At 39.1% G+C, this 23,016-nt stretch overlaps 1 protein-coding gene across 2 annotated transcripts in view; it reads left to right on the top strand.

Annotated features, from left to right (window-relative positions):
• Positions 1-23,016, top strand: part of LOC102225878 (LIM domain kinase 1) — a 50,340-nt gene that overhangs the window by 6,398 nt on the left and 20,926 nt on the right. The window contains exons 1-2 of one of the 2 annotated variants that reach the window (XM_023351607.1): positions 4,660-4,826; positions 17,438-17,576. In XM_023351607.1, the coding sequence (XP_023207375.1) occupies positions 4,735-4,826; positions 17,438-17,576 (231 nt within the window). In that variant the 5' untranslated portion in view covers positions 4,660-4,734. Of the gene's footprint in view, positions 1-4,659; positions 4,827-17,437; positions 17,577-23,016 lie in introns of those variants that run through there. The other variant, XM_023351605.1, reaches the window with a different exon arrangement.

Below are 23,016 nucleotides of genomic sequence, written 5' to 3'. Positions count from 1 at the left end.
TGGAGGGACTGATTTAAATAATTTGGCAGTAAACAGATAAAACCTGCATTGTTTTATTTGATCACATAATATTTAAGCTCACCAAGTGTTTAGTCTAGAATCTAGAGGGCCACATAAAAAGCTGTGATGGGCAGGATTTGGCCCGCGGGCCTCGAGTTTGACACATGTGATCTAAACTGTCTAGAAGCTCAGTTTTAATAAAAATTCCCCCGAACGTCATAACGAGGATGGAAGTTGATTTTAGTCACAAACCAAAGAGTTGAAGCTCAAGTGCTGGAAGCCTCATTGAAACCCTGAGCTTAATATATTTGCGCATTTCTTTTATATACTTAATTTTACCATCAACGAGACGATGCAGAGGTGGAGTTTGTCTCTTGGTCATGTTGTCACTACAGGCCTGCAGAGAGTAAATCTAATACTTTATCCAACAGATTGTAGGTTTCACTTTCCACACAATCACCATGTTCCTTTTTATTCATATCCACGTGTTTGTGAAATCTGCACAACAGCTTTTTGTTAATGTGTGCCATTTTTCACTTGCCTCAGAGCCTCAGTGCCTTCCGCCACGCAGCAAAACAAAATGAACGAAAACCTCTGGGATAAAATTAGTTTTCAGTGTTTATTTTGGGGCTAACAATTAATGGTTAATCAATAATCACATAAAAAAAATTGACACATTCTGCAGATTTTTCATTTAACCACATAAGCCTTTTTTTTTATACAATATAAATACATTAAAAGATGAAAAAAAAATGTAATTCCTTTTTTAAATAAGGAAATAAATACATATTTTATTGCGCAAAGTGCAATGACATAGCATTCTTGTTTGTAGCAAAGTACGCATCTGCAGCTTAAAAAATACTATAACAGCTACTTCTAGAAGCTGTTGGGACATTGTAGGAATTTGCATATCTTAGTAAAACTATTTTCAGAATTGATATAATGCACTGATTTATACGTTTGCACAGAAGAAGAAAAGAACCAATAAGAATGAGTGAAGGTTTCTGGCCAGAATATCAATGCAGCTTTTGTACGCTTGTTCTTCCTGAGAGATAAATTATTTTTGTTGCTGGGAAAACGGCTCATCTCTCCTCACTGTTCTTTTTTTTTTTATCCATCTTTGTGTTTTGGCGCCACCATCTGTCTGGAAGTCCTACACTTGCATGATCTCATTAAAGTGAAAAATTTTGACGTTACTAAATGTTCAGACAATTTAAAAAGTTTTTGCACAGCAAAATGTGATCTTAACGTGCAAAGATTTGTTATTTACATTTAAGTTATTTGGTGAGTTTTGAAAACAGTGATAGAGATCATGCATTTCTCAAATAAATCTAAGGTAAAATATCTTGTAACAAAACTGGTAATTTTCCTAAAATTTCTATTCAGTCTTTTTTTTTTTTTAGCCACAGGACTCTTTTGGTCATTGATCAACATGAAGGTTGGATCAGATTCAGAGATTATAATCTGCTGAATCTGAAATCTCTGTGGTAATTGGAAATAATGCAGCCTGCAGCTTCTAGATTGAATATCCAGTTTTTTATGATTGTGCATGTTTGACCCGGAAATGTTGTGTAAAACTTGTAGAAGTGTTTAAGCAGCAGAGAAACCTGAACAAGAGCAGCTGAAAACTCATGTTAGCACAGAAAACGTGTTCTCGGTGTTGTAATCGTAGGATCTGGGGCCCTGAGTTTAACTTAAACCTTTTCCTGTTTTCGATGTTATTGTCATCTACCACTAGATGTTCCAGTAGAGCTGCAGCAGCTTCCTGACCTCCTCGCCACGCTTCCTGTCTCCCATGCTGCTTTTCATTGATTCGCTTAATGCCTCGTGCACGTCTGTGCCGGTTTAACCGTGCTCATCTGAGCCGATTGATCATCGGCGTGGTGGCTGCTGCCGCCGGGTGGAAAACTGGCAGCTCGATGTGCCATTAATGATTTCCTCCCAGCGGAAGTCTGAATGGGAAACCTGAAACCTGAGGAGGGCATCCGTGCAGAGGTCAGAGTCTTTAAAGGCTTTGTCCTCTGTGTGTGTGTGTGGCACATCCAGACCCATGTGGATGATGGCTTGGTGCTCGTCTCTATGCATTCATGCAAAACATTCCCACAAGCTTTCATTTGAATATTTAAGTTGGAAAGTAAACACACTTCTTTGTAATCGTAGCATCGGTGAGAAGCTTTTTCCAGCTCCGTACAGCATCTCTCTTTTGAGGTGTCGGATATCAGACTGAAGCTTTGGCCTCTTTGTGTGGCATGCTGTGACAGAGCAGAGAGGAAAGTTCCCTTCTCTGGAAAAACTAAAGATATTTCTGTAAGCATCGCATGACTGGATGCTGGAAAGAGGGCAGGTTCAGGTAAATTTATTGGCAGTTATGCTTTTTAGATTCTAGAGTATTTGAGTTAAGAGAAAAAGAAAGCAAGATTAGAGATGGGGGTGGTTGTAAGCACCCGGAGGCTGTGCAGAGAACCGTCCCCCTGGGTGGAAAAATAGAAAACGTTCCTCTTAAAATAGCCTCAGTGTTGGTCAGGCTTCATGGGAAAATGGAGCCGAGCTCCCGCTGCTAAATATTTTCCTTTTTTTCTGCTTTCTGTTGCATATTTCAAAGGGTTTTTTTCCCAAGCCACCAAAACAAACTGTTATAGTTGAGATGCATCTCCTTGTGACCAGCCTGAAGAAAGTCTTCTTCCAGCAGTAAGTGAAAGCTATTGGTTGTAATGTATTTCTGCTTTGTTGTGGTTCCGTCTCAGACTCTTATTGACAGTGAAGCCGGCCGCTGGGACAGAAACTGCAGCGCTGTTTAAATGAGAGATGAGCACAAGTGGATCTGAGTGAGGAACGTGGCCAGAAAAAAGATTCAATCTGAATCCAAATTATGTCAAAGGTCACAAAAATAGTGGTTCAAGTTTTTGGATTTTTGAGTTGTTAGAAATCCTGACAATAAGTGAATCTCTAGATTAACCAAGATCTGCTGTTTTACAACATAATGTCATTGTTTGAGGCATGGCAACCAGGGAAGTTGTGTTTCTTCCTATCGCACCTTTTCACTCGATTCCTTCATGATAACCATACAGTTCAGAACCGTCTCAGCTGCTGTGCCTCTGAAACCGAGAAAAACAATTTGGAGAATTAGAAGAAAATTTGCTGGCCTCCACTGTCGAGTTAGACGACGACAAACTAACCTGGTTTAGTCATAAAAATCTTTCTCCGTTGGGCTCTGCTTCCATCACAGCATCTCGCAGTGTAATGTCATCTACTCGTGTTTTCTGGCAGCATTATTATGTATTGTTTGTGCTGCAGCTTAAAGAGCTTCTTCTAACATCAACACAGCTAATTTACCTTCTTCGTCTTTGACAAACCCCATAAAAAAACTATAATTTTTACAGTTTAGGGAATTTAGGTTGTGGCATCTTTTCTTCACCTTTAAGATGTTTTCCAGGAGATTAAGTTGAAGAAACGGCTGACAAATATTTTATAAGACAGTTTGAAACATTACTGTAAAACATGTATGTATTTTATCCCACTGACGATTAGAGATGAAAAACCTCTAATGCAACTTATTCATTATGTTTTTTAAAGTTATTCTGATGAATATTGCAACATAAATCATTAACTAGAAAAATATTAAAACCTATTCTGGTTTGCACCCTTCTTCTCGTAAAAAGCATCAGAAATGTGCATCAGGAAATGAGGCTTTTTTTGTAAATGCTGCAGTGTCGCTGCAGCCCTCTATCTTCTCCAACTATAAAACTACACCTGCTGTAGTTGCTACCCTGTTCATCACCCCACAGTCTGCTGCTTACTTTGCACTTTAAATAACAGTCTTTCCCCCCCCACATTCATTGTAAGCACTCAGTGTGAGCTCTTCTAGTAAATGTTTGGACAAGGCTGGTTTGTCCTCAAGGACAGACTGACACCAGATCTGCTGTCCTGTGCGGTGCAGCATGTTTGTTTTCAGATGAAAAGCGTGCAGATGTGTTCGCTTCTCGGGGGGGGAAATGAGTCTTAGTGATGCTCTGAAGTTGGATTTTCTGACAGGCAACATACAGAGCTGCAGTGACTCAGCATCTGCAGGAAAACTCTGCCTGGCAACAGAGTCTGAAGGAGACGAATCACGTGATGAATGATGTGTTGAGTTAAAAGATTCATCTTGATGCTGCCTTTTGTAATATTTAACATTACAAAACCTGTAATATGACATTGAACTTTTGATTGGAAAGTGAAAAAACATAAAGAAATAAAAGCACCGTCAACGCTTTTGTGTCTCAGCTCAACACCAGTTGAAGTCAGGTTCCTATTTGTGGCTGCTGAGATTTCATTAAGGTGACACTTCACCATCTGCTGCCTCACTTCCCCTCATCTTCCAGAAAGCCTCGCTCCCCTGCAAGGAGGCTGCCATGTCTGAGGCTTTAACAGATGACGGAGAGCTGGCAAATTTGATTTGTGCTGCCAGAACAAATTGACATGTCCAGGAAATGGGCCGAGCCCTCAACGCGATTAGGAAGGAGACGAGGTGAGCTTCAGCGGGTGAATCCTGAACCGTCACAGGGTCAGAGGATGGGAAACGGCAGATTTAAAAAAACAAAAAAAACGTGACCTTCCCTCTCCCCCGTTCTCTTTCGATTTAACTGCACTGAGAGAGGAAGTAGAGGAAGGGAGGGACGGGGCGCAAGGAGAGAGACGGGGACACTGACGCGTCTGACAGCCAGGCTGCAATAGCTGAACATCAGAGCCGCTGACATGAGTCTGTCTTCGAACTGTCAAAACAAGAGCTTCGCTCCCCGGAGCGGCGCGTCAGCAGAGAGCCGGCGCAGAGGGAGGCAGCCGATCCTGTAAGCACCAAGTCTCTGTGTGTTTGTTGACTTTTAACCCGAAGGTTGAACTTAAACTCAACTTGGGCTGATCTGGTTCACGTTTTCAGTCTCAAAGTTTCTACCAAACTTTGAGACTTTAACTTTAGCTGTTAAATAAACAAATCTGCCGTAAAATATCCTGTTTGTACACAGTTGGTTATTTTGATCCAGCAGAAGCTTGTAGATGCTGCAAAAGCTTCATAAATTTTAAGCTTTTGCTCTAAAATAAGAGAAATTTTGCTCTTATTTTAGCCTTAAAGGTGTCAAAATGCCAGATTGAGGTGTCAGCTTACAGACACAGGTAAGATGAGCGTTGACAAACATTACATTGTTAGTTTCTGGCTTTTCCTTAAATTTAACATATATTTCATATTAACCAAACTAAACATGGAAAAGTTCTCTATTTCTTTCTCTAACCAAGAGTTTGCACCTGAAGAAGTTTGATTAACTTTTATAGAAAAGCTGAAAATACGTGCTTTTCACTTTCTGTTATAATTTGAAACTGACAAAATTTAATTGAACGGAATCGTTTTGGGTTTTTTTTTTTTTTCATCATTATTTTAGACTTTTCCAGAAGCGTGTAGTGGCTGAGATTTGCTCATTTCTCTCTGTGCTTCGTCTTACTTCCTCAAAACCCAGAACACACATCGATCCCCCGCCTCCGTCACACTTCTTTAACTCGGGATGCAAAAACCCCAAATTAGTTTTGGCTTCCCTATTTTATTTTTTTCAGTGCAACATTGAATAAAAGCCCGTTGTTAAAACATGTGACTCGCATCTCATGGTCGTTTCATCTCTGTCATTGTGTGCGAGCCGATTCGCCTTTACCAGACAGTTTCGGATCATTTTGCGTCATCATGATAACTCAGATTGTCAGGAAGGAAACTTGTTGTTTTTTTGTTTTTTTATCCTGTCCAATTCATGAGATGTTTGCCAAAAAACAAGACAACAAAACTTTTGTGTGACATTTTGTTTTCAGAAAGTTTTGGAGCACAGAACCTGGAAATGAGAATCAAAGCTAAAGCCACAACACAAAAATACAACCTCGGCTGCAGAACCGGCTGTGAAAGTTAAACATCGATGTTTGAAATGATCTTAGTAAAAAAAGCTTAATAGTGTTACTTCATTTTCATTTATTTCCTTTCACATTTTCTGCTCATTTTGCTCTAAGAACACAAATAAATATTTTTTAATAAATGCATTTTCTGCCTAAAGGGAACATTTTCACTGAAAAAGAGCAATCTGCTGAATATTTCCTGTTTTATCACAGTTTTGCTTGTGTGTGTAAGTTATTTCCTTTAATTTTCCTTTTCTGAATTGCAAAGTTTCCTCCACTTTTATTTAATCCCTGCTGTTGATGCATGAAACCTCCAGACATAAATCTTTTTTAATGCAGCTTAAAGTCACACATAAAAATAGAAAAATCCACCTTTTAGTTGGAGTAGATTTAATCGGTGGAAAAAAATGTTCAGAAATAATTGTTTTCAGAAAGTCACTTGTGGCAATCATTCTTCTAAAATCATCTGGAAGATTTATTTTACCCTCTAGGAACTATTCATTTGAAACTTAGGGTTTTCTTCTTTATGGGGAGTAAATAGGATGTGACACAGAGGCCTCTTTCTCATCGGCGCCGGAGGAGGAGCTGAGATTCCTCTGGACAGTCACTGTTAGAGAAATTCAGTAATTAGTCCAGAGTGAGATTACAATACTTCAGAACAAAACTAATTTAAATTTGGGATTTTCTAAAACAATTGAATGCCATATTTTGCTGAGGTTCCATTTAATTGTTTCTGTAAATTTTGTCACTTTTATTTCTCGATTTCAGACATTATGGATGGATTAAACTCTCTGATCCTCCTCCATCACCTTGAGTTCATTCAAGTCGATGCCGTTCTCTGAGAGGAGGAGACACCCTTCCTCTTTGGTGGAATATTTTGATTAATTGCCTTTGAGTCAGCTCTAACCTTCGGCTCTCAGCTCTACACTTTAATCACACTATGAAAATTACATTTTTGTTGCACTGTGACCTGATAGAGTCTAGACTCCTAAATCCTCAATGTGACTTCAAAATAAAAGATTAAAAAGCTAATTTATTTATTTATTTTATTTTTTGTACCTTTGTCACTTTTGACCTTAATCATTCATGCTGAGTTTCACTTCATGAACGTTTTAAAAGCACGCGGTGTTATCTCTAGTGTCTGATTGGTCGGCTAAGTTTGGCTCTACCACCAAGGTGTTACTGTCGGGTTAAATCCGGTTAAATCTATCTGAACGTCTTGCAATAACCAAGAGTTACATCTGAGGCATGATTGTCTTAAAGTTTAGTTTTATGCAGCAACTAAAAATACAACATGTTGAGAGTCTCACTGCTCAGTTGTAAAATTAAACTTTAGTTGGAAACATTAAAGAGTGCATTAAACACCAAAACAATACAAGTCAGTAAACAGATTTGTTTTTGTCGTCTTTCTGCCTGAATCCCCGCCTGGAGCTGAAACAACACTCATTGTGGCTCCCAAAGACCTTTTATTATTCATCCGCTCTGGAAGGAGAGAGCGAGTCCCAGACTGACCGTGCTGGCGGTCGGGGAAGCTTAGCAGACACAAAGAAAAGTGCCGGCGTGCTCTTCTTTCACTGGCCGGCTGCTAGGACTCCTGTTTGCTGCTTGAATAAAGAACAGGCACTCGGATAAAGAGACGGCCTGTCGAATGAGGCGGGCCGTTTTTAAATGCACGGCCCGTCGCCGCTGCGTTCAAGACTGAAAGATGTTAGACAGACGTCAGAGTAAATGCTGCTGAGTTTAAGGTTAGGACATCAGAATGAAGTCTGATTGGCTGTGGTACTTCCTGAATGAGACTGAATCCGCCCATTAGACAGAGAGTGAGGCTTATCAGAAGGAGATGAGGTAATGTCGAGTGTTTTTATGTGTTTGAGGCTGACATCATCACCGTGGCATCCAGGGTTACCATGGCGAAGGAGGCGGAGGGGAAGATGAGGGGTTGATGAAGTGGGGGGGAGTGTGGGAATTGAATGTGTCTGCAGGGAACGGTAATTAGTGAAAGCTTACTAAATCAAACCCGTTTAACTCTGGTATAGCTGTCATCAGAGGCTAATTGGTTTGGCTGATGATGATGGTGATTAAGCACCTGGATCACAGGTGAAAAGGTTTACCTGAGACGGTTTGGAGGTTTTTCCTTCATTTCATCAGTGGACAGAGTTTGGCTCTAGACCAGAAATCCCCGTCTGTTCATGTCTCATCTGACTGGGATCGAACCCCCCGGCAGACTGACATTTCCTGTGGTTGACTTTCACCCCTTGTGTGTGTGTGTGTGTGTCTGATCTTTCCTGTTTTTAATGGAGCAGATCGGAGTATCGGCTTATTGATCGTATCCACTCGGAGCATTTCTGCTGCCTTGGCAGAGATATGGAAGATGGACGTCCTCCTGAACGCGAAGGAGACGAAGGCACATTTAATATTTCATGAAGAGCAGCGTGTGTGTACGTCTGTGGGTGTGTGTCTTAGGCGGACAGGTTTGGCTCCTCATAAATCTTTCGGCTCTGCGCTTCGCACCGTTTCCTTTTGAGCCCTTCTGCTTCCTGTAGCCGCCTCACCTTCTGCGCCATTCAGTGGCCTGTGGCTTTAAATCTACACACACAGTCACACATTATAAATGCTGACCAGAAGAGGATGATGGTCAGCGAGTGTGGTTGGTGTGTGTGGGAGTCGGACCAAACTGTTTTTCTTGTTGCGAGGCGTTTAGTTTCACAGTCACGGTTACGTCAGACACAGTTGGCTATCTTCATGCTTTGTGTTGCTTTAAGCTTTTGAATGAAATGTTCTGATCTCGGTTTTATAGCTACCAATCAGATCCAGACAAAATACCAAAACACCCATATCTCTGCCACTTTATGACGTACACTTCAGATCGTATCAGGTTTTCCCTTCACAGGTGCTGAAATTATTTTTCACTTGAATTCAACAAGATTTTTTTTAAACTTTTGGTCCATCAAACAGTTTTAGGTGGAAAATTCACAATCCACATCTGTCTTTCCACCACATGCCAAAGGTTCTCTGTTATATAGAGATCTGGTGACTGTGGAGATCAAACTGGTGACCAGTCTGGGATGATTTGAGCTCTGACTTGGTGTGTTTTTCTGCCGGATAAACCATCAGAGGACGGGTACGCTGTCAGCAACATGACAACTTTACTGCTTCAAGTATCGTCCATATGTTCAGGTGCATTTGTAGTTAACAGATTATAAAGGCACCTGAACCGTTTTATTCATACCTTATGTTTGAAATAATCACTTTATTTCTGAGTCCTGATTCAGAACATGTGGAGAGAGCTAAAGAATTGGGTGAAAACATGAAGGTCTTCTAAGTTTGAAGATGATTTGATTTTTATAAAATGTAAATAAAAGTGTTTGTTTTAAAAATGTTCTTAAATTATTTTATTTTTTGAGACATTCCTCTTATTTCCTATCCAATGAAAATGCCCTGGTTCAGTTAACACATTATCAATCTGAATCTGCCGACAATATGGATGGCTTTGGCGTCAGCTGTATTTACGTTTTATTACACCGTTTAATAAAATTTACATTTTATAAAATAACCGTATTCATATTTTGTTAGGGTTGAACTTCTAGCTCAAACATCCAGATTCAAATCAGTCAAAGTTTGAATCTTTGCATCGGGACTGAAAATGGACCTGATGACCCTCATGCTAAAAATACCAGCATTTCCTGGCATCCTCTGAACAGATACAATGTGCTATAAAAGAAAAGATAAGGGGAGTTTGATTGGATGCATCTTTATCTCGATGTTAAATGCAAAACCATGGCTGACATTGAATTTTGTTGTTATTTTGTTGCAATAACCGTGGTGAATTTCTTTAACATTTGTTGTTAAAGAAAGAAATCCGGTAGAAATAGCTGTGAAAACAGAAACAGGGGCTCTAAGCAAACTAACTTTGCCAGTAGTGTGATTTGTTTTTCATAAGCCTCAAATATAAACCCTGAAATCATGATTTATGAATTGCAGGCAGTAGTAGTCTTCTCAAAGGATCCTCAAATGCTGTTTTGAAAGTAAAACTAATGTGAAGGAAAAAAATTCACAAGTTTTCCTTCGGGATAAAAAAGGCAAACTGGGCCGGGTTGCTTTTATGTGGGACAGATGATTTACCTCCACTCAGTTGTTCACACAGTTTATTTATATCAGCTGGAACAGAGTAATCATGTCTGGTATTGACCCTTTCACAGGATAAATCGATAAAACGCCCTTGTTTAAAGAGACGCAAATGGAAACGCTCTCACTATTATATGCATTTTACAGTATGACTGTGTTTAATTAACACTCTGAACATTTTATGTAATCGCATAAAGCAGTACATCAGGGAGAGCCATTACTTTTCATGCATCCAGATGATCATTTGAATTTTTTTCAATGAGTTTTAAACTCTGAAATAAAACTTTTCATGAGCTGAATATGAAAATTGATTTGCAAAACCTTGTTAAATATATATTTGAATATACAGATTTCAGTTTTTCCTATAGATATTTTTTTGATTGGAGTTAAAACGGGATTCATTTGATAGTGGAACCAGTATCTGCTCCAGTTATAACAGGGTGGTATTCATTTCTGATCCATAAAGGTTTTCACTTTGAAATAGAGTCGTATTGTATTGTCAGCCTAGAAATGTTTGATATGTTTAGCCAAGATTGATTTCTCATTAAGAACTACAAAATAAATCAAAAAGAACATTAGAAATATTTTCTATCCTTCATAACATAATTAGTCAGTAATTTATATCAGCTGTGGAGTTAGACAGCAGTCATAAAAAATTATTAGTTGACGTTTTGGGAGCTAGTTTGGTTAGCATTCAACTTCAGTCTCTGAGTTTCCTTGGAGAAGATAGTTTCTTACCTTAAGGAGGGAAAAAAAATGTTTTTCAGCATTTCCAAATCCAGTGATTTCTATGAAGGAAAAGAAATAAAGCTTACAGGTATAAAATTGAGCTACTTTGCTGTATTCCCATGTGCCTTCCTGTTATCTGCTGAAAGCGCTCTCTTGTTGTCTCTCGCAGTTTAAACTAAACAAAAAAATCAACAATGCTTTTTATGCCGTTTTCAAATATGGTAAAAACTGCAATACGGTCATTATTTTTTTATATTTTAGTCCTTAGTATTAACATACGCCCCCTTTACTGTTTAACGACAAAGGAAAACTGTGGATATTGATGTGTAATTTCCAGGACAGATTAAATAGATGTGGTGAATTGTGGACAGCTATTAGACAAACAGGACTTTTGGCTCACACACACTAAAACGCTCTGTTTCCCCCGTCTTTTCTTCCCCACCATGTTGCTCCTCTCATCACCCACTCAGAGTTATCTCAGGTCTGGAAACCTGACCTGACAGACTACAGTCGGAGTGTAAATAAACGTGACAGTGCCGAACATTAACCAGATTGTTGTGGGTCCAGTTGGAGGTCGGTGAGGGGGCTTCTGTCAACAAGGCCGCCTCCTCTCAGCCTGGAAGAGGAATTTATTACCATCTTCGACACGTCGAGCTAATTCCATCAGGGATTTTAACAGGAGGGGGACGGTTTCAGATTTACTAACTCTCCTACCCTAATCTCAGCTCCTTCTGCTACTGGCTGCTTCGTCCCCTCTAGGATCCAGAAAAGCTTGTTGAGTTTGCTTTTATGTCTGAGCAGTCTGTGTGTTTTATTTCTTTGTCTTTGAAGTTTTCATATTATTATCCATATATTTTTTTAAAACTTTTACTTGGGCTCCATTTCACAAAATCTCTACTTTCTCTTCACAGAACTTTTGTTTTTGCTGCAGGAAGATGTTGCAGCTTGGCAAAATGTAAAAAATCACACCGAGCTGTCGCTGTTTAAACGTATTTCAGCATATCAGAGCATGAAGAAGCTTTTTCACTCTGCTAATCCTCTTATCATGTGTCAGTGCCAGCACACAGGCGACCGTATTCAACCAAAAATACACAGAGCGGCCAAAAACGCACGATTAACACTCCAACCACTATTTTTAAAAAGGCGTTAAAGCTTTAAGTTGTAACTCTGCTTTGCAGGTTTTCTGCTTCTCCTTTTAGAGAAGATTCTTATCCCGAAGGCAAGAATCCAGCCCCTCTGTATTCAGTCATGTCTTTGAAACTCTGCTGCTGGTTAGCTTTGATCCGAGAGAAATCTCCATGAGGCACCTCAACCTTAGAGCATTAAAATCCCCCCCGGGCTTAGTGAGTGCCAGCTTCACACCCAGGTATGACTTCTGCCTCTGCAGCACTTTGCAGTTATCGAGCGGCTGAGGGTAAAGACAGCTGAGTAGCTGCAGACGTCTTCTGGAGGGTTTGACCCACTTCCAGGCTCCCCTGCCCCCCGGGTTGCTCCGACACGCTGCAGCTCTGCAACAATCTGCTGAGCTGCAGCACAGCTCTGCATCCACACTGGGGAGATACTGTCTGGATCTGTCTAATAAATGAATAGCATGTGTGTGTGTGTGTGTGGGGGGGGGGGAGAGTGATTCAAGGTCACTGTGTGCCTCTGTGCAGCTCAGAGTATCCAAGACCTTGAGTGGAGTCATTTTGAGCTGCTGGTTTTAGGGTAATACGCTAAAGCAGAGCTTTATGTCAGCAAAGAAAAAAAAAAGAATGGCTAAAGAAATGATCAAAAGCAGCTACAGTGGCCTCACAAATTATTCTTATAATTTTAATTTTTTCTGATTTTTAACATTACAACCAAAAATATCAATGTGTGCTTTTATTTTGCTGGTGTTGCAGCTTGGCAAAATGTAAAACACCCACCGAGCCGTCGCTGTTTAAATGTGTTTCAGCTGCTTTATAGGTCAACACAAAGTAGTTTATATTTGTGAAGCAAATTTTAAAAGGCTTTCTGATTCTCACATTTTTGTCATGAATTAAAATCTGAAAAGTGTGGTGCGCATATGTATCTCATTTTCATTTTGGGCCTAATCAAGATCATGAATGTATTGAAAAACACAATTAACAAACTTTAAATATTAATAAGTAGTTGTCTCTGCACTCGATGAAAAGCTATTAAAACTAAATAATATTGAGCAATTTCTGAAACTGATGTTGCTTAGTTTTATACAGACAAAAACTAAACAGTGAACAATAACATTTAAGCATACAGCTGTTGTTTGAAGGTTTGGTTTATGTGGCTTTCTGTAATCTAGAGGGCCACATAAATAGCCACGGTGAGCTGGATTTGGCCCCAGGGTCTTGAGTTTGACCTCGGCCCTAAATCAATTTAAAAGCAATGACCTTAAACAAATAAAACGAGACCAAGTTCTTCAACTGGAGTTCGTTCTGAAGACGATTCCATGCAGATGATGCTGCAAAATTAAAAACCTTTTAGCCAAAATCGGTGCGGATTTGATGATTTGGGTTCCTGCTGTAGTCTCAGCTTCAACTCTATCTCCACTGTCCCAAAATCAATAACCAGCTTCCCTGTTCCTGCTGAAGAAAGGCAAACCCACAGGATGATGCTTCTACCACTGTGTGTTACCATGGTGATGATGCATGCAGGGTGATGTGCGGCGGAGACGGTGTCTCAAGACTGAGAGTCCGACTCGAGTTGCACTTCAGTCATAAAATTAAAAACTTGACTCGACTAAGACTTGTGATCTGGAACTTGAGATTTAACTGGGACTCCTGATCTGAGACTCAAGTTTTATTGCTGGTTTTCATCTCATAATGACGAGACTTTACGTTTTACTTGATTATCAGCCGGTGTGATTCATGGGTTATGGGCCGTTAAAATAAATCTGTTTATTTTAGCTGTTGCCTGATGCAAACTAGATGTTGTGGATTTGATGACTAAAGTTTATATCAGTGGTTACAGACTTGAGACTTGACTTGGACTTCTAGCCCGTTTCACGTTTTATGAAAGAAAAAAGTCTTTTAAACGAAGCTTTATTTACCTTACGCTTCACAAGTTAGTACTATCTGTTGGCTAAAACATCAAAATGGAAAAAACAAGAGGAATATAAGTACTTTTGCAAGACACTACACAACCGCAGAGAGCTGTATTAAATTTAAATCACAGGAGGAAGATTGTACTACAGAGGTTTGCACAACTAATTTTGATATTGATCAGGCAGTTGGACTAATAAATAGTCCAATAAAACATTTACAAATGGACTCAACCTTTTTCTCCAGGGCATGGCCGTTATTTTATTGCCACTGCAGCAAAGTTTAACAATTGAAACGTATAACTGATGTTTTTCTTTATTTTTTTTTTTTATTTGTTTCTGACTCTGATGATTAAATTTAACTCTCGGTATTTTCCAGAAAGCTTTCCAGGATCTGCGCTTTGTTCACAGGGATCCTGGACGGTCTGCATTATTTATATGCACAGTGGCAGAGGATGGCTGCATGAAACTGGTTTCCTGGAAAAGTCCAGTTTAAAACCTGAAAACACTGCAGCTTTCCATGAACCTTCTGATTGTTTGACAGACACATCTGTAAGACAATATGGTGTCATCTTTAAGACATACGCTAAGCAATGCCACTCATGCATGTTCATTATAACAGTCAGTGTAGACAGTTTGCAGAGTTTCCCCCAGTGTATTATAAGCCTGGCGGGCCACCAGGCTTTACTTGTGCCCCCACCAGGCTAAGCATTGCTTATTTTTTAAGTCTTTTTAAAATGTTTGCATCTTTTAAGACTTTATAGTTGGTGTTCAGGAGTTAATCTTCCAATCTTTCAGTAACACATGATTATCAAGTGATATTTTCAAATCTCCTGTCAACTTGAAACATTTTTTAACTCAAAAACACAACGGGCCTCTGGATGAATGACCGCCCTAGAGCCCAACCAAGGTGGGAAACCTTGGTTTGGCACCGAACAGCTGGACAAAGCGCTTTATGCAGCGTTTGAAGCCGTGTTCAAAGCCAGTCCAGTTTGCGGACTGCTTGAAGCAGCGCTGAGTGAAGACAAGTCCAGACGGCGGGCTGACCGGAGGGAAACTCCTCTGGAACGGGAGTGGAGACACTCACTCAGTCATGGACGTTAGACGCAGAGATTTAGTCAGATTACCAAACAAGCACTCACAAGCTTTCAGACACATCAGCCTTTCCTGTGCTCACAAATGCATGACTGTGTACGTAGAGGGGATTAGCACACATTATAAATCAGATTTGTTTGGACATATGGGCATATACACATTTTTTTCTGGTTAGACCCGCTTGACTTCAAATCGTGGTTTACCAGAAGCTCCTGCATCATATGAGATAATCAGGAAAGGTGAACTTTCATTCATCTGTATTTATTTAGATTTTCAAACCTCCGTTGAATGGTATCTGCAGCATGATCTTGAATTCGGAGGGTGTTTTTTCTCCAGCTGTGTGTTTATCAGCCTCTCTCTGAGTGTAAGCAGCCATGCTAAGTCCGATGTCTGTCAGGCTCCCCGACCAGTTTCTGTTTGGATTACACAGGTGTCGTAGGTTCAGATTCAGTCCTCAGTCTCAAGAGTGTTGTAAATTATTTGGCCTGATTTTGGTCCACATGGCACATTTTTATTTTTAGCAGCATTGACATATCCCAGGAGAATCGTTCGCAGATGTTTGCCAGGTGTTTGCTCAAAGCGTATTGATTTTTCCTGGAGCCGTCAACAGGTTGCTGTTTCTTTCTGAACAAATCTCTCCTTCTCACAATCTGCACATAAACGGCGGTCAATAGCGTCAAGCGACCGGTTGATCGAAGCGGCGAGCTCAGCTGCAGATTTATTTTGTCGTTTGACGTCACTCTGTTTTCCCAGATGAGCAGGTGCTGCGGTGTCTTTTGGTGTGTGATCACATGTAACTGTTGGGTTCGCCGAGGAACTCGCAGTCGCCATGAAAACTGTAATTTGTGGCTCTGGAGGAGATCGTTAGGAGGGTGCAAGTGCAGCCACCCGAGTTCAGCACAATATTATGTTCAATCAAAACAATAATGACTTATTACAGGGTTTGCTGTCTGAACCGCTGATGGAGGAAGAATACTAATGCACCATTTTCTTTCCTGTGCCAATGTTGAGAAAGTACCAGTCAGGGTTTTTTTTTCTTTTTTTAATTGCTTTTACTGATCTGAGTCAGTTAAAATGGCGTTTGCTGACACCAATCCAAATCTGATGCTTGGTACTAAAATCAACTGCACGTTTTTACTTAAAGAAATTATGATAAAGCATGTTTCATCAGTATTTCTTTGGATTTGTGTGATTTATGATTATTTCTCCATTTTAACTCATTAACCAATGGCATGCTACAATATCAGTTTCCATGACAACAGATTTTGATCTAACAGGACTTTCTTCAGGACATTATTTTGTTTCTAAACTTACATCTGACTTGACAGACAGCTGCAGTCTTCAGTAAATTCACTCTGGTTGGACATGACTCGCTAGTAAAATGCTTCAGTGTGGCTCCAGTTATTCAAATGAAATCAAAAGTTACTGAAAAACGTATTTTCATGCTACAAAAACCTGGTGCTTTGCTTTAAAAGATGTACAATTCAATTAATTTTGGCCCCACAGCTTTCGGGGTGTGTCAGAGACACCGGGTCTTCGGTATCATGCAATTGAGCTCAAAATTATTCATACCTTTGCCAGATTTAGATTAAAGCAATTTTCATTCAACCAAGAAGTCTTTCAATCAGAAATGAGACGATTATCTGCCAAAGGAGATTAAAATAATGTACAAAAGATGTATTTTCTTCTTCAATTATTAGCATTCCTGACAAGTTTTCTGTATATATTCCACTGTCATTCTAACAATTCATCTTTTGCAATGAGCTCGAAGTCTTAAGGTGGAAGGCCTCCTTGCCATCACCCTAATTTATAGCTTCCTCCACAAATTGTTTAGCAGATTCAAGACGAGAGTTTGCTATGGTCTCTCTAAATCAGTGTTTCCCAACCCTGGTCCTCAAGGCACACTGCATGTTTTAGGTATTTCCTTGCTTCAGTCCAGCTGATTTCAGTTTATGACTGATTAACAGGCGTTTGTTGAACTGCAATCAGTTGAATCAGGCACATTAAAGCAGGGAAACTCTAAAACATGTAGGACAGTGTTCCTTGAGGACCAGGGTTGGGAAACCCTGGTCTAAATGATTCATTATTCTTCCTTCCTTTCACAAAGAACATGTTAGTCAAATTAAAAGATAACTTTAAATCTGACATTGTTGAAAATGATTAGCAAGACTGTTACTTATTAATTATTGTGAATGAGATATGGATTAAATTACAATATGCAATATTCCTGTGGTTTGTTTACATTCCACGTTTTTTTGTGGATGTTGAAACAGGGATGCACCAATGAATCGACTTTAGTTCAAAACTAAAGTCACCTTATTTTAAAAAAGCTCATAATTGTTTCTAAAAGCATCATTTTTTTCAGTTCAAGACAAATCAGGCAAAAGTTAAGGGCACAGGCTTTGATCAGTAAATAAGGATAATCCTGCACTTCTTCCTTTTAATCAGATCTCAAACAAAACATGAAATCATTACTGGCCAGTAAAAGCCTAACTGGTGCATCTCTGCTACATAATTTTGCTAAATGTGTCCGTTTACATTTCTCAGGTGTTGCGAGTGCAGCGCCTCACTTTCCCACTGGTATTACGAGAAAGATGGACGGCTGTACTGCAAGAAGGACTACTGGGCCAAGTTCGGGGAACTGTGCCACGGCTGCAACGACCCGATCACCACCGGCCTCATCATGGTAAGAGCAGCCTCATCGCTCAGCGCCCCCTGTCCCCTGCTGGCTCTTTGTTTGCTGATGAAACTCAAGTTACACCTGAGTCCACACATTTTAGTTGGCCCGGTTATTGTGTGCCAACATGGATGGATGCAGGCCAGACCTGTAACTGACCCTGATCGTGTTAGCGGCTCTGTGAGATTGTTTTCCAGACCGCCATTGACAGAAACGGCTGTTGTCGGGGCAGGAAGGGCTGATCAGGTGGACAACACATGTGGTCACAGCAGCAGATAAACAATCGCCTCCTTCTGCTGAGAAGTGACGCTGCATTATTCAGAAGACAAGATGCCAACATCAGAGGAGACTTGTCTGTTCACTGATGAGTGAAAATGACACACATTTTTAAAGCTTAAGGAAACTAATACATTAATTTAATAAAGTGTTTTCTATGTATGGCAGAGAGCCTGGTGTGGATTTTGTTTACAAACAGCAGAAATGCAGATAAAATGCAGGTGTTTGTGTGCTTAAGAAAAAGATAATTTTCTTTTACAGCAAAGATCATTTTACAATACAAAGCAAATTGATCAATAACTACTATGAGCTGATTTTTAAACCGTCATTAGGGTTGTTTTTTTTTTAGCGTTTAGCTTTTTTAATAGGAAACTTAATTGAAAAATCTATTTTTTTGTCTGTGTTCTCATTGCTTAAGAAGATTTTCAAGTTTACATGATAACATTAGAAGTTAGTCATTAGATATTTTTTTGTTGTAGTTTGTAGTTTTCCTTATTATTACTCTTTACTTCTCTAAAGGAGCAACAGTTTATGTGTATTTGTCTTTCTTTTAGTTTGATGTTTTCTTCTTTTTGCAGCTAGTCATTTCCGCTTTTCTAATAGTTACTTACTTGATAACTAATCTTTTTACAAAAACACTGTAAATAGTTTAGGAATCGGGTCTATTGCATGTTTTAAGATATTATTAAACACTAGAAATGTTTTCAACTAAACCTGTCCCTGTATCTGTACAGGGCTAACTTCGGTTGAAATTAAGTTAATTTAACAGACCGGTCATGCTGTTGACATTTTCCTACTTTACTCCTCATCTGGATGTTTTATATTACAACCAGTCATTAAAATGAAACATTACAGTCAATCAAGTCAATGTCATGCTCAACTTTGTTGCTGCAGATGTTTCTGCCTGACGGCGTTAATATGCTGCTAAATTCAGGGCTGGATTGATTAAGAAAACTGTTTCTGACAAGACGCCTTAAATGTGCGTCGCTTTATCATTTGTTTCTAAATATTCAGCACATGCAACTACTTCTTCACTATGCTCCTGTCTTGCTTATGTTCCCCGTGGAGAAGCTGGATAAAGATCTAGGCTAGTGTTAGTATGTTTATTTTCTATTTTCATATGACTTGTTGATATTTCACTCGTAAAAGATTCCAGTGCAGTTTCGGTATGAGGACTTTTTTTTTCCCACAGCTTCGTAAATGTAGAGCGTTGCTTTTAAAGGCCATAAAATTTAATGTCTAGTGTTTTACCTGCTCTCTTGCTAACTCTCCCAAACATACAGACAGATCTTTTAAGATATCTAGCAGCACACAAATCAGGCTAAATGGCTCATCCAGGGAATTGCAGTAGTAAATACTGTCTCTCTTAGCAGTAAGTAACCATGTAAAGGGTGAAAAGCACTAAGATTGTTTTGAGAAAAGGTAGGAAACATCATATGGACACCCTAAACTGTAATTTTGCAAACCTAAATTGGATCAAAATGTATGCTGTGATTTGAAAAATATATATTTATCTGTGTAGCTTTCTATTTCACTTCCTGCTGGTGGCAGACATGACATCACAGACAGCAGAAACAAGAATTTGTGGTGAAGTTTTGTCAAGCGCTCTGATACAAAAGAGCCAAATCAAATACTTGGAATTACTCTGGAATTGATTGGATATTCCAAATAGACCTACATAGACAGGCAAAGTTAAATCTGTAAAGTCATTTTGATACCCGTACGAATGTTTGTACAGCACTGAACTGGTTGGATATTATCAGAGTGGAAATATCACAACACAAACATGCAACAGTCCATTGCAAAAGCAGCTTGTTAGGACACGTATCAGACCTGTGGACGCAATGTTGTCCAAGCTGAAAGATTCTTATCTTCAGGTGGCTTTAGCGGGAACACCAACATCCAGAAGCCTTATCTGATGCTCCCCTCCTCCCTTTGCAAAATTGCCAAGTCTTGACCAGTCCGCGGTAATAAAAAGGTTGGGAACCACTTTAACTCCCACAGCTGGAATATTTTTGGCTTCAGGAACAGAGATGCTAGAGAATGTGATGAGGATATTGTAGAGTCAAGAAGACAGTGTGGAAAATAATGTCAGCTGATTGAGGGAATAATATGCAGATGCTGCATTATGGAAATGTGTCATTACCCAATCTATTTAGTATGAAACGTAAATGATGAGCAGTTTGGCCACCAGCTGATCGGGGGCAGTAAAACGTAGCTCGTCTTAAATGTGGTTAACATTTGTGGCTGTACCGAATCACAGTGGCTCATTTTACATTTTATGGACTCGTTGCTGACAAAATGTGACACCAGGAAAAATGATGTCTGAGCTTTTGTTCTACAAAACGTTTAATAACTAGTTGAGGTGATGGATTGGTCTGCAAAAGCAAGATTTAATCATTTATTCACCGACTGGTGTTCATTTCAAATGAATTATGATCTTTGCTTTTCTCTAAATCTTAGTGTAGTGCGTAGATTAACATTTGCATTACCTTCAGACAGATTACCCTGTGCAGTGCAATCTCACTGAGAGTCTCTATAAAGTGAATGAATTAGGCAGAGAGATTGCTGCTTCCCTCTTCTCCGGTTTATTGCCCCTCTCACTCTGCAGAGTCCCTGATTGACCGCAGCTGCACTTTAACAGATTTGACATCAGCCACTCAATCTGCGCTGCTGAGTCGACCGTACCAGCTGTATTACCTTGCTGACGCTTTCGCCAAGGTCAGGGCTGCACGGCTGACCTCGTTGGGCTCAGGAGAGAAACAGTCCTATTTTAAATGTTCACTGATGAAACACAGTTGCCACAGTGAGTCAAAACAATTTCATGTTGCAGCGATGAGTCAGAGACTGCAGAGACGATATCTACACACCATGGTCAGTTTGTTGGAAATGGGCTACAAGGAGCTTTGTTCTCATTTCACCTGATTTCATCAAAGCTATTTTTTACTATGTCTGTCACAGGAACTAAGTGAGGATTTGCATTAATTTGACCTGTTATGTCAGAGTTGTTTGCTTGTGGCAGTGGGGTTTCTGGTGAGGATTAGCACAGCTTCAGAAAACTGTTTGTCATGAACGTTTTGAGGAGCAGAAATCATACAGCGTATCCTTCATGCATCTGTGTTTCCGCTGAAATGCTCGTCTCTCTGCATGCACTAACCTCACTGTAAACACACATTTTAAGCTGTTTTGTCTGTGTTGACCGGGTTACGGTCCACTAACTATGTTAACTATGTTCCTTTCCCAATCAATCGCTCAATTGGTAATCAGCGCCTTTAGTAATTAAAATTTTTATTCACTCTGAGATTGATTTACTAATGATTTAATGGAGCAGAAACAAGCAAGTCTAAAGATAAACAATATTGCAGTAATTACACATTACTACCAAAAACGAGACGTCAGAGCTTAGGAAATTTGACGCTCAAAATATTAATTAAATTCATTGACGTTTAAGGTTATCAAGAGGATTTTGGTGTCTCAGGAGTTTAAGGAAAGTTTCTGATTTCCAATAACTAACAACAGTTTGAGGAAGAAAAGAAAAAGAGGAAGATGAGGTCAAGATCTCAAACCCATCAGGACCGATTTTTCCAACAGAACTGCAACTAAAGAAAGAAATGAATGACTTATTTGTGATTCAACATCTGATTGTTGCCTCAGCCATAGGGAAAATCTCTGCAGAAGCAGCGATGGCTAATATGTGGCGTGGAAACTCGTACAACATATTGGTTTATTTAACCAATATGTTTATTGGTTTATTGTTTATTATTATTGCCTATAATACTGTTTATTATAGGCAAAATAACAATGCCACAAGATTTAAAACTTTTTTTCGCTCCATTGAAGGTTTTTGTCATTTGTATCAAAGTAAAAAAAAAAAACAATTTGTTAAAAGCCTATAGAAAATAAATGAACCATTTTAAACATATATATTTTTTCTACTACTTGCAATTATTGGTTTAGTTTCTCTCCATTGTTTCCTCTCTATGAATCAACTATTTGCTTAGGGCGGTTGTTTTGCATATTTTAGGATATTTTTGTGTTGGACAATCACATTGCATTGTGTTGACTGACTGTTTGCTCAGAATGAGCCTTTTGTTCTCTGCAGTGTCAGCACTGGGTAAATTGGGAGTAATTCAGCCAGAGAGGCTCTCAGTTATTTACAACCTTAGGCTGATTGATGTGATTACATCAGAGTTAGCTGATGTAATTTAAGTTCCTCTCCTTTTCCATCTTTCCTGCTGTCTGTTTCTAATCAGTCACTCAGAACTAATCAGTCGGCAATAATCCAAGATATCTAAAAGTTTAGTTCAGAATCAGGCACTATTAATTCAACTATTTTAACAATATATCAATGTTTTTTGGAAGAAGCATTTCTATTTTTTTAAATAATCATGTCTATACAGTGTAAATAAAAAGCGGTTTTCTGTTAGGTTAGCAGAGTATCCTGCTAGCTAGTAGCTATTTACCTCTGACATCTCTGATTTTAATTTTTAGAAATATATGTTTGATTAAAATGAACATTGTTCTTTTATTCTACGAACTACTGACTACATGTCTCTGAAATTCCAAGCAGAGATTTAGTATTTATTTGCAGAAAATGAGGAATGGTCAAAATAAAGAAAAAGATGCAGTGCTTTCAAACCTCAAATAATGCAAAGAAAACAAGTTTTTGTCCATTTAGAAACAACAATACTAATGTTCTAACTCAGGAAGAGTTCAGAAATCAATTTTTGGTGGAATAACCAGGAGGTTTTCAATGGGCTTTAGTGCAGTGGTCCCGTAGGTATTTTCTGTGAAATGTAACTCCTAATCATATCTAAAATATTTTTTAAAAATGCAACTTGGGAAGCCGGAATATTGTCACAATGATACTTTACATGCTACTGGATGTTGTTTGCAAAAAGCATAATTTAATACACAACACCCCAGAAGTGAAAGGGATTTGCTTTAATTTTCCTAAATAGGTATAAAACCTTTTATATATTTAACTGTCTCTCATAATGGACGTGAAGCAAAACAATACAATAAATACCACAACACAAAATTTATGTCCACTTAGTGTCGAGTAAAAACTGCACTGAGTACACATTAATAGAAAACAAAGTTCTTGCTTACTGCCTCAGCTAAATTCATACATTCACTATTATTATTTAGACATTTACAGCTAATATGACCT

This window comes from Xiphophorus maculatus, chromosome 18, assembly GCF_002775205.1.
Source record: "Xiphophorus maculatus strain JP 163 A chromosome 18, X_maculatus-5.0-male, whole genome shotgun sequence".
NCBI classification, from domain to species: Eukaryota; Metazoa; Chordata; class Actinopteri; order Cyprinodontiformes; family Poeciliidae; genus Xiphophorus; species Xiphophorus maculatus.
This window is presented reverse-complemented; position numbering and strand designations above follow the sequence as displayed.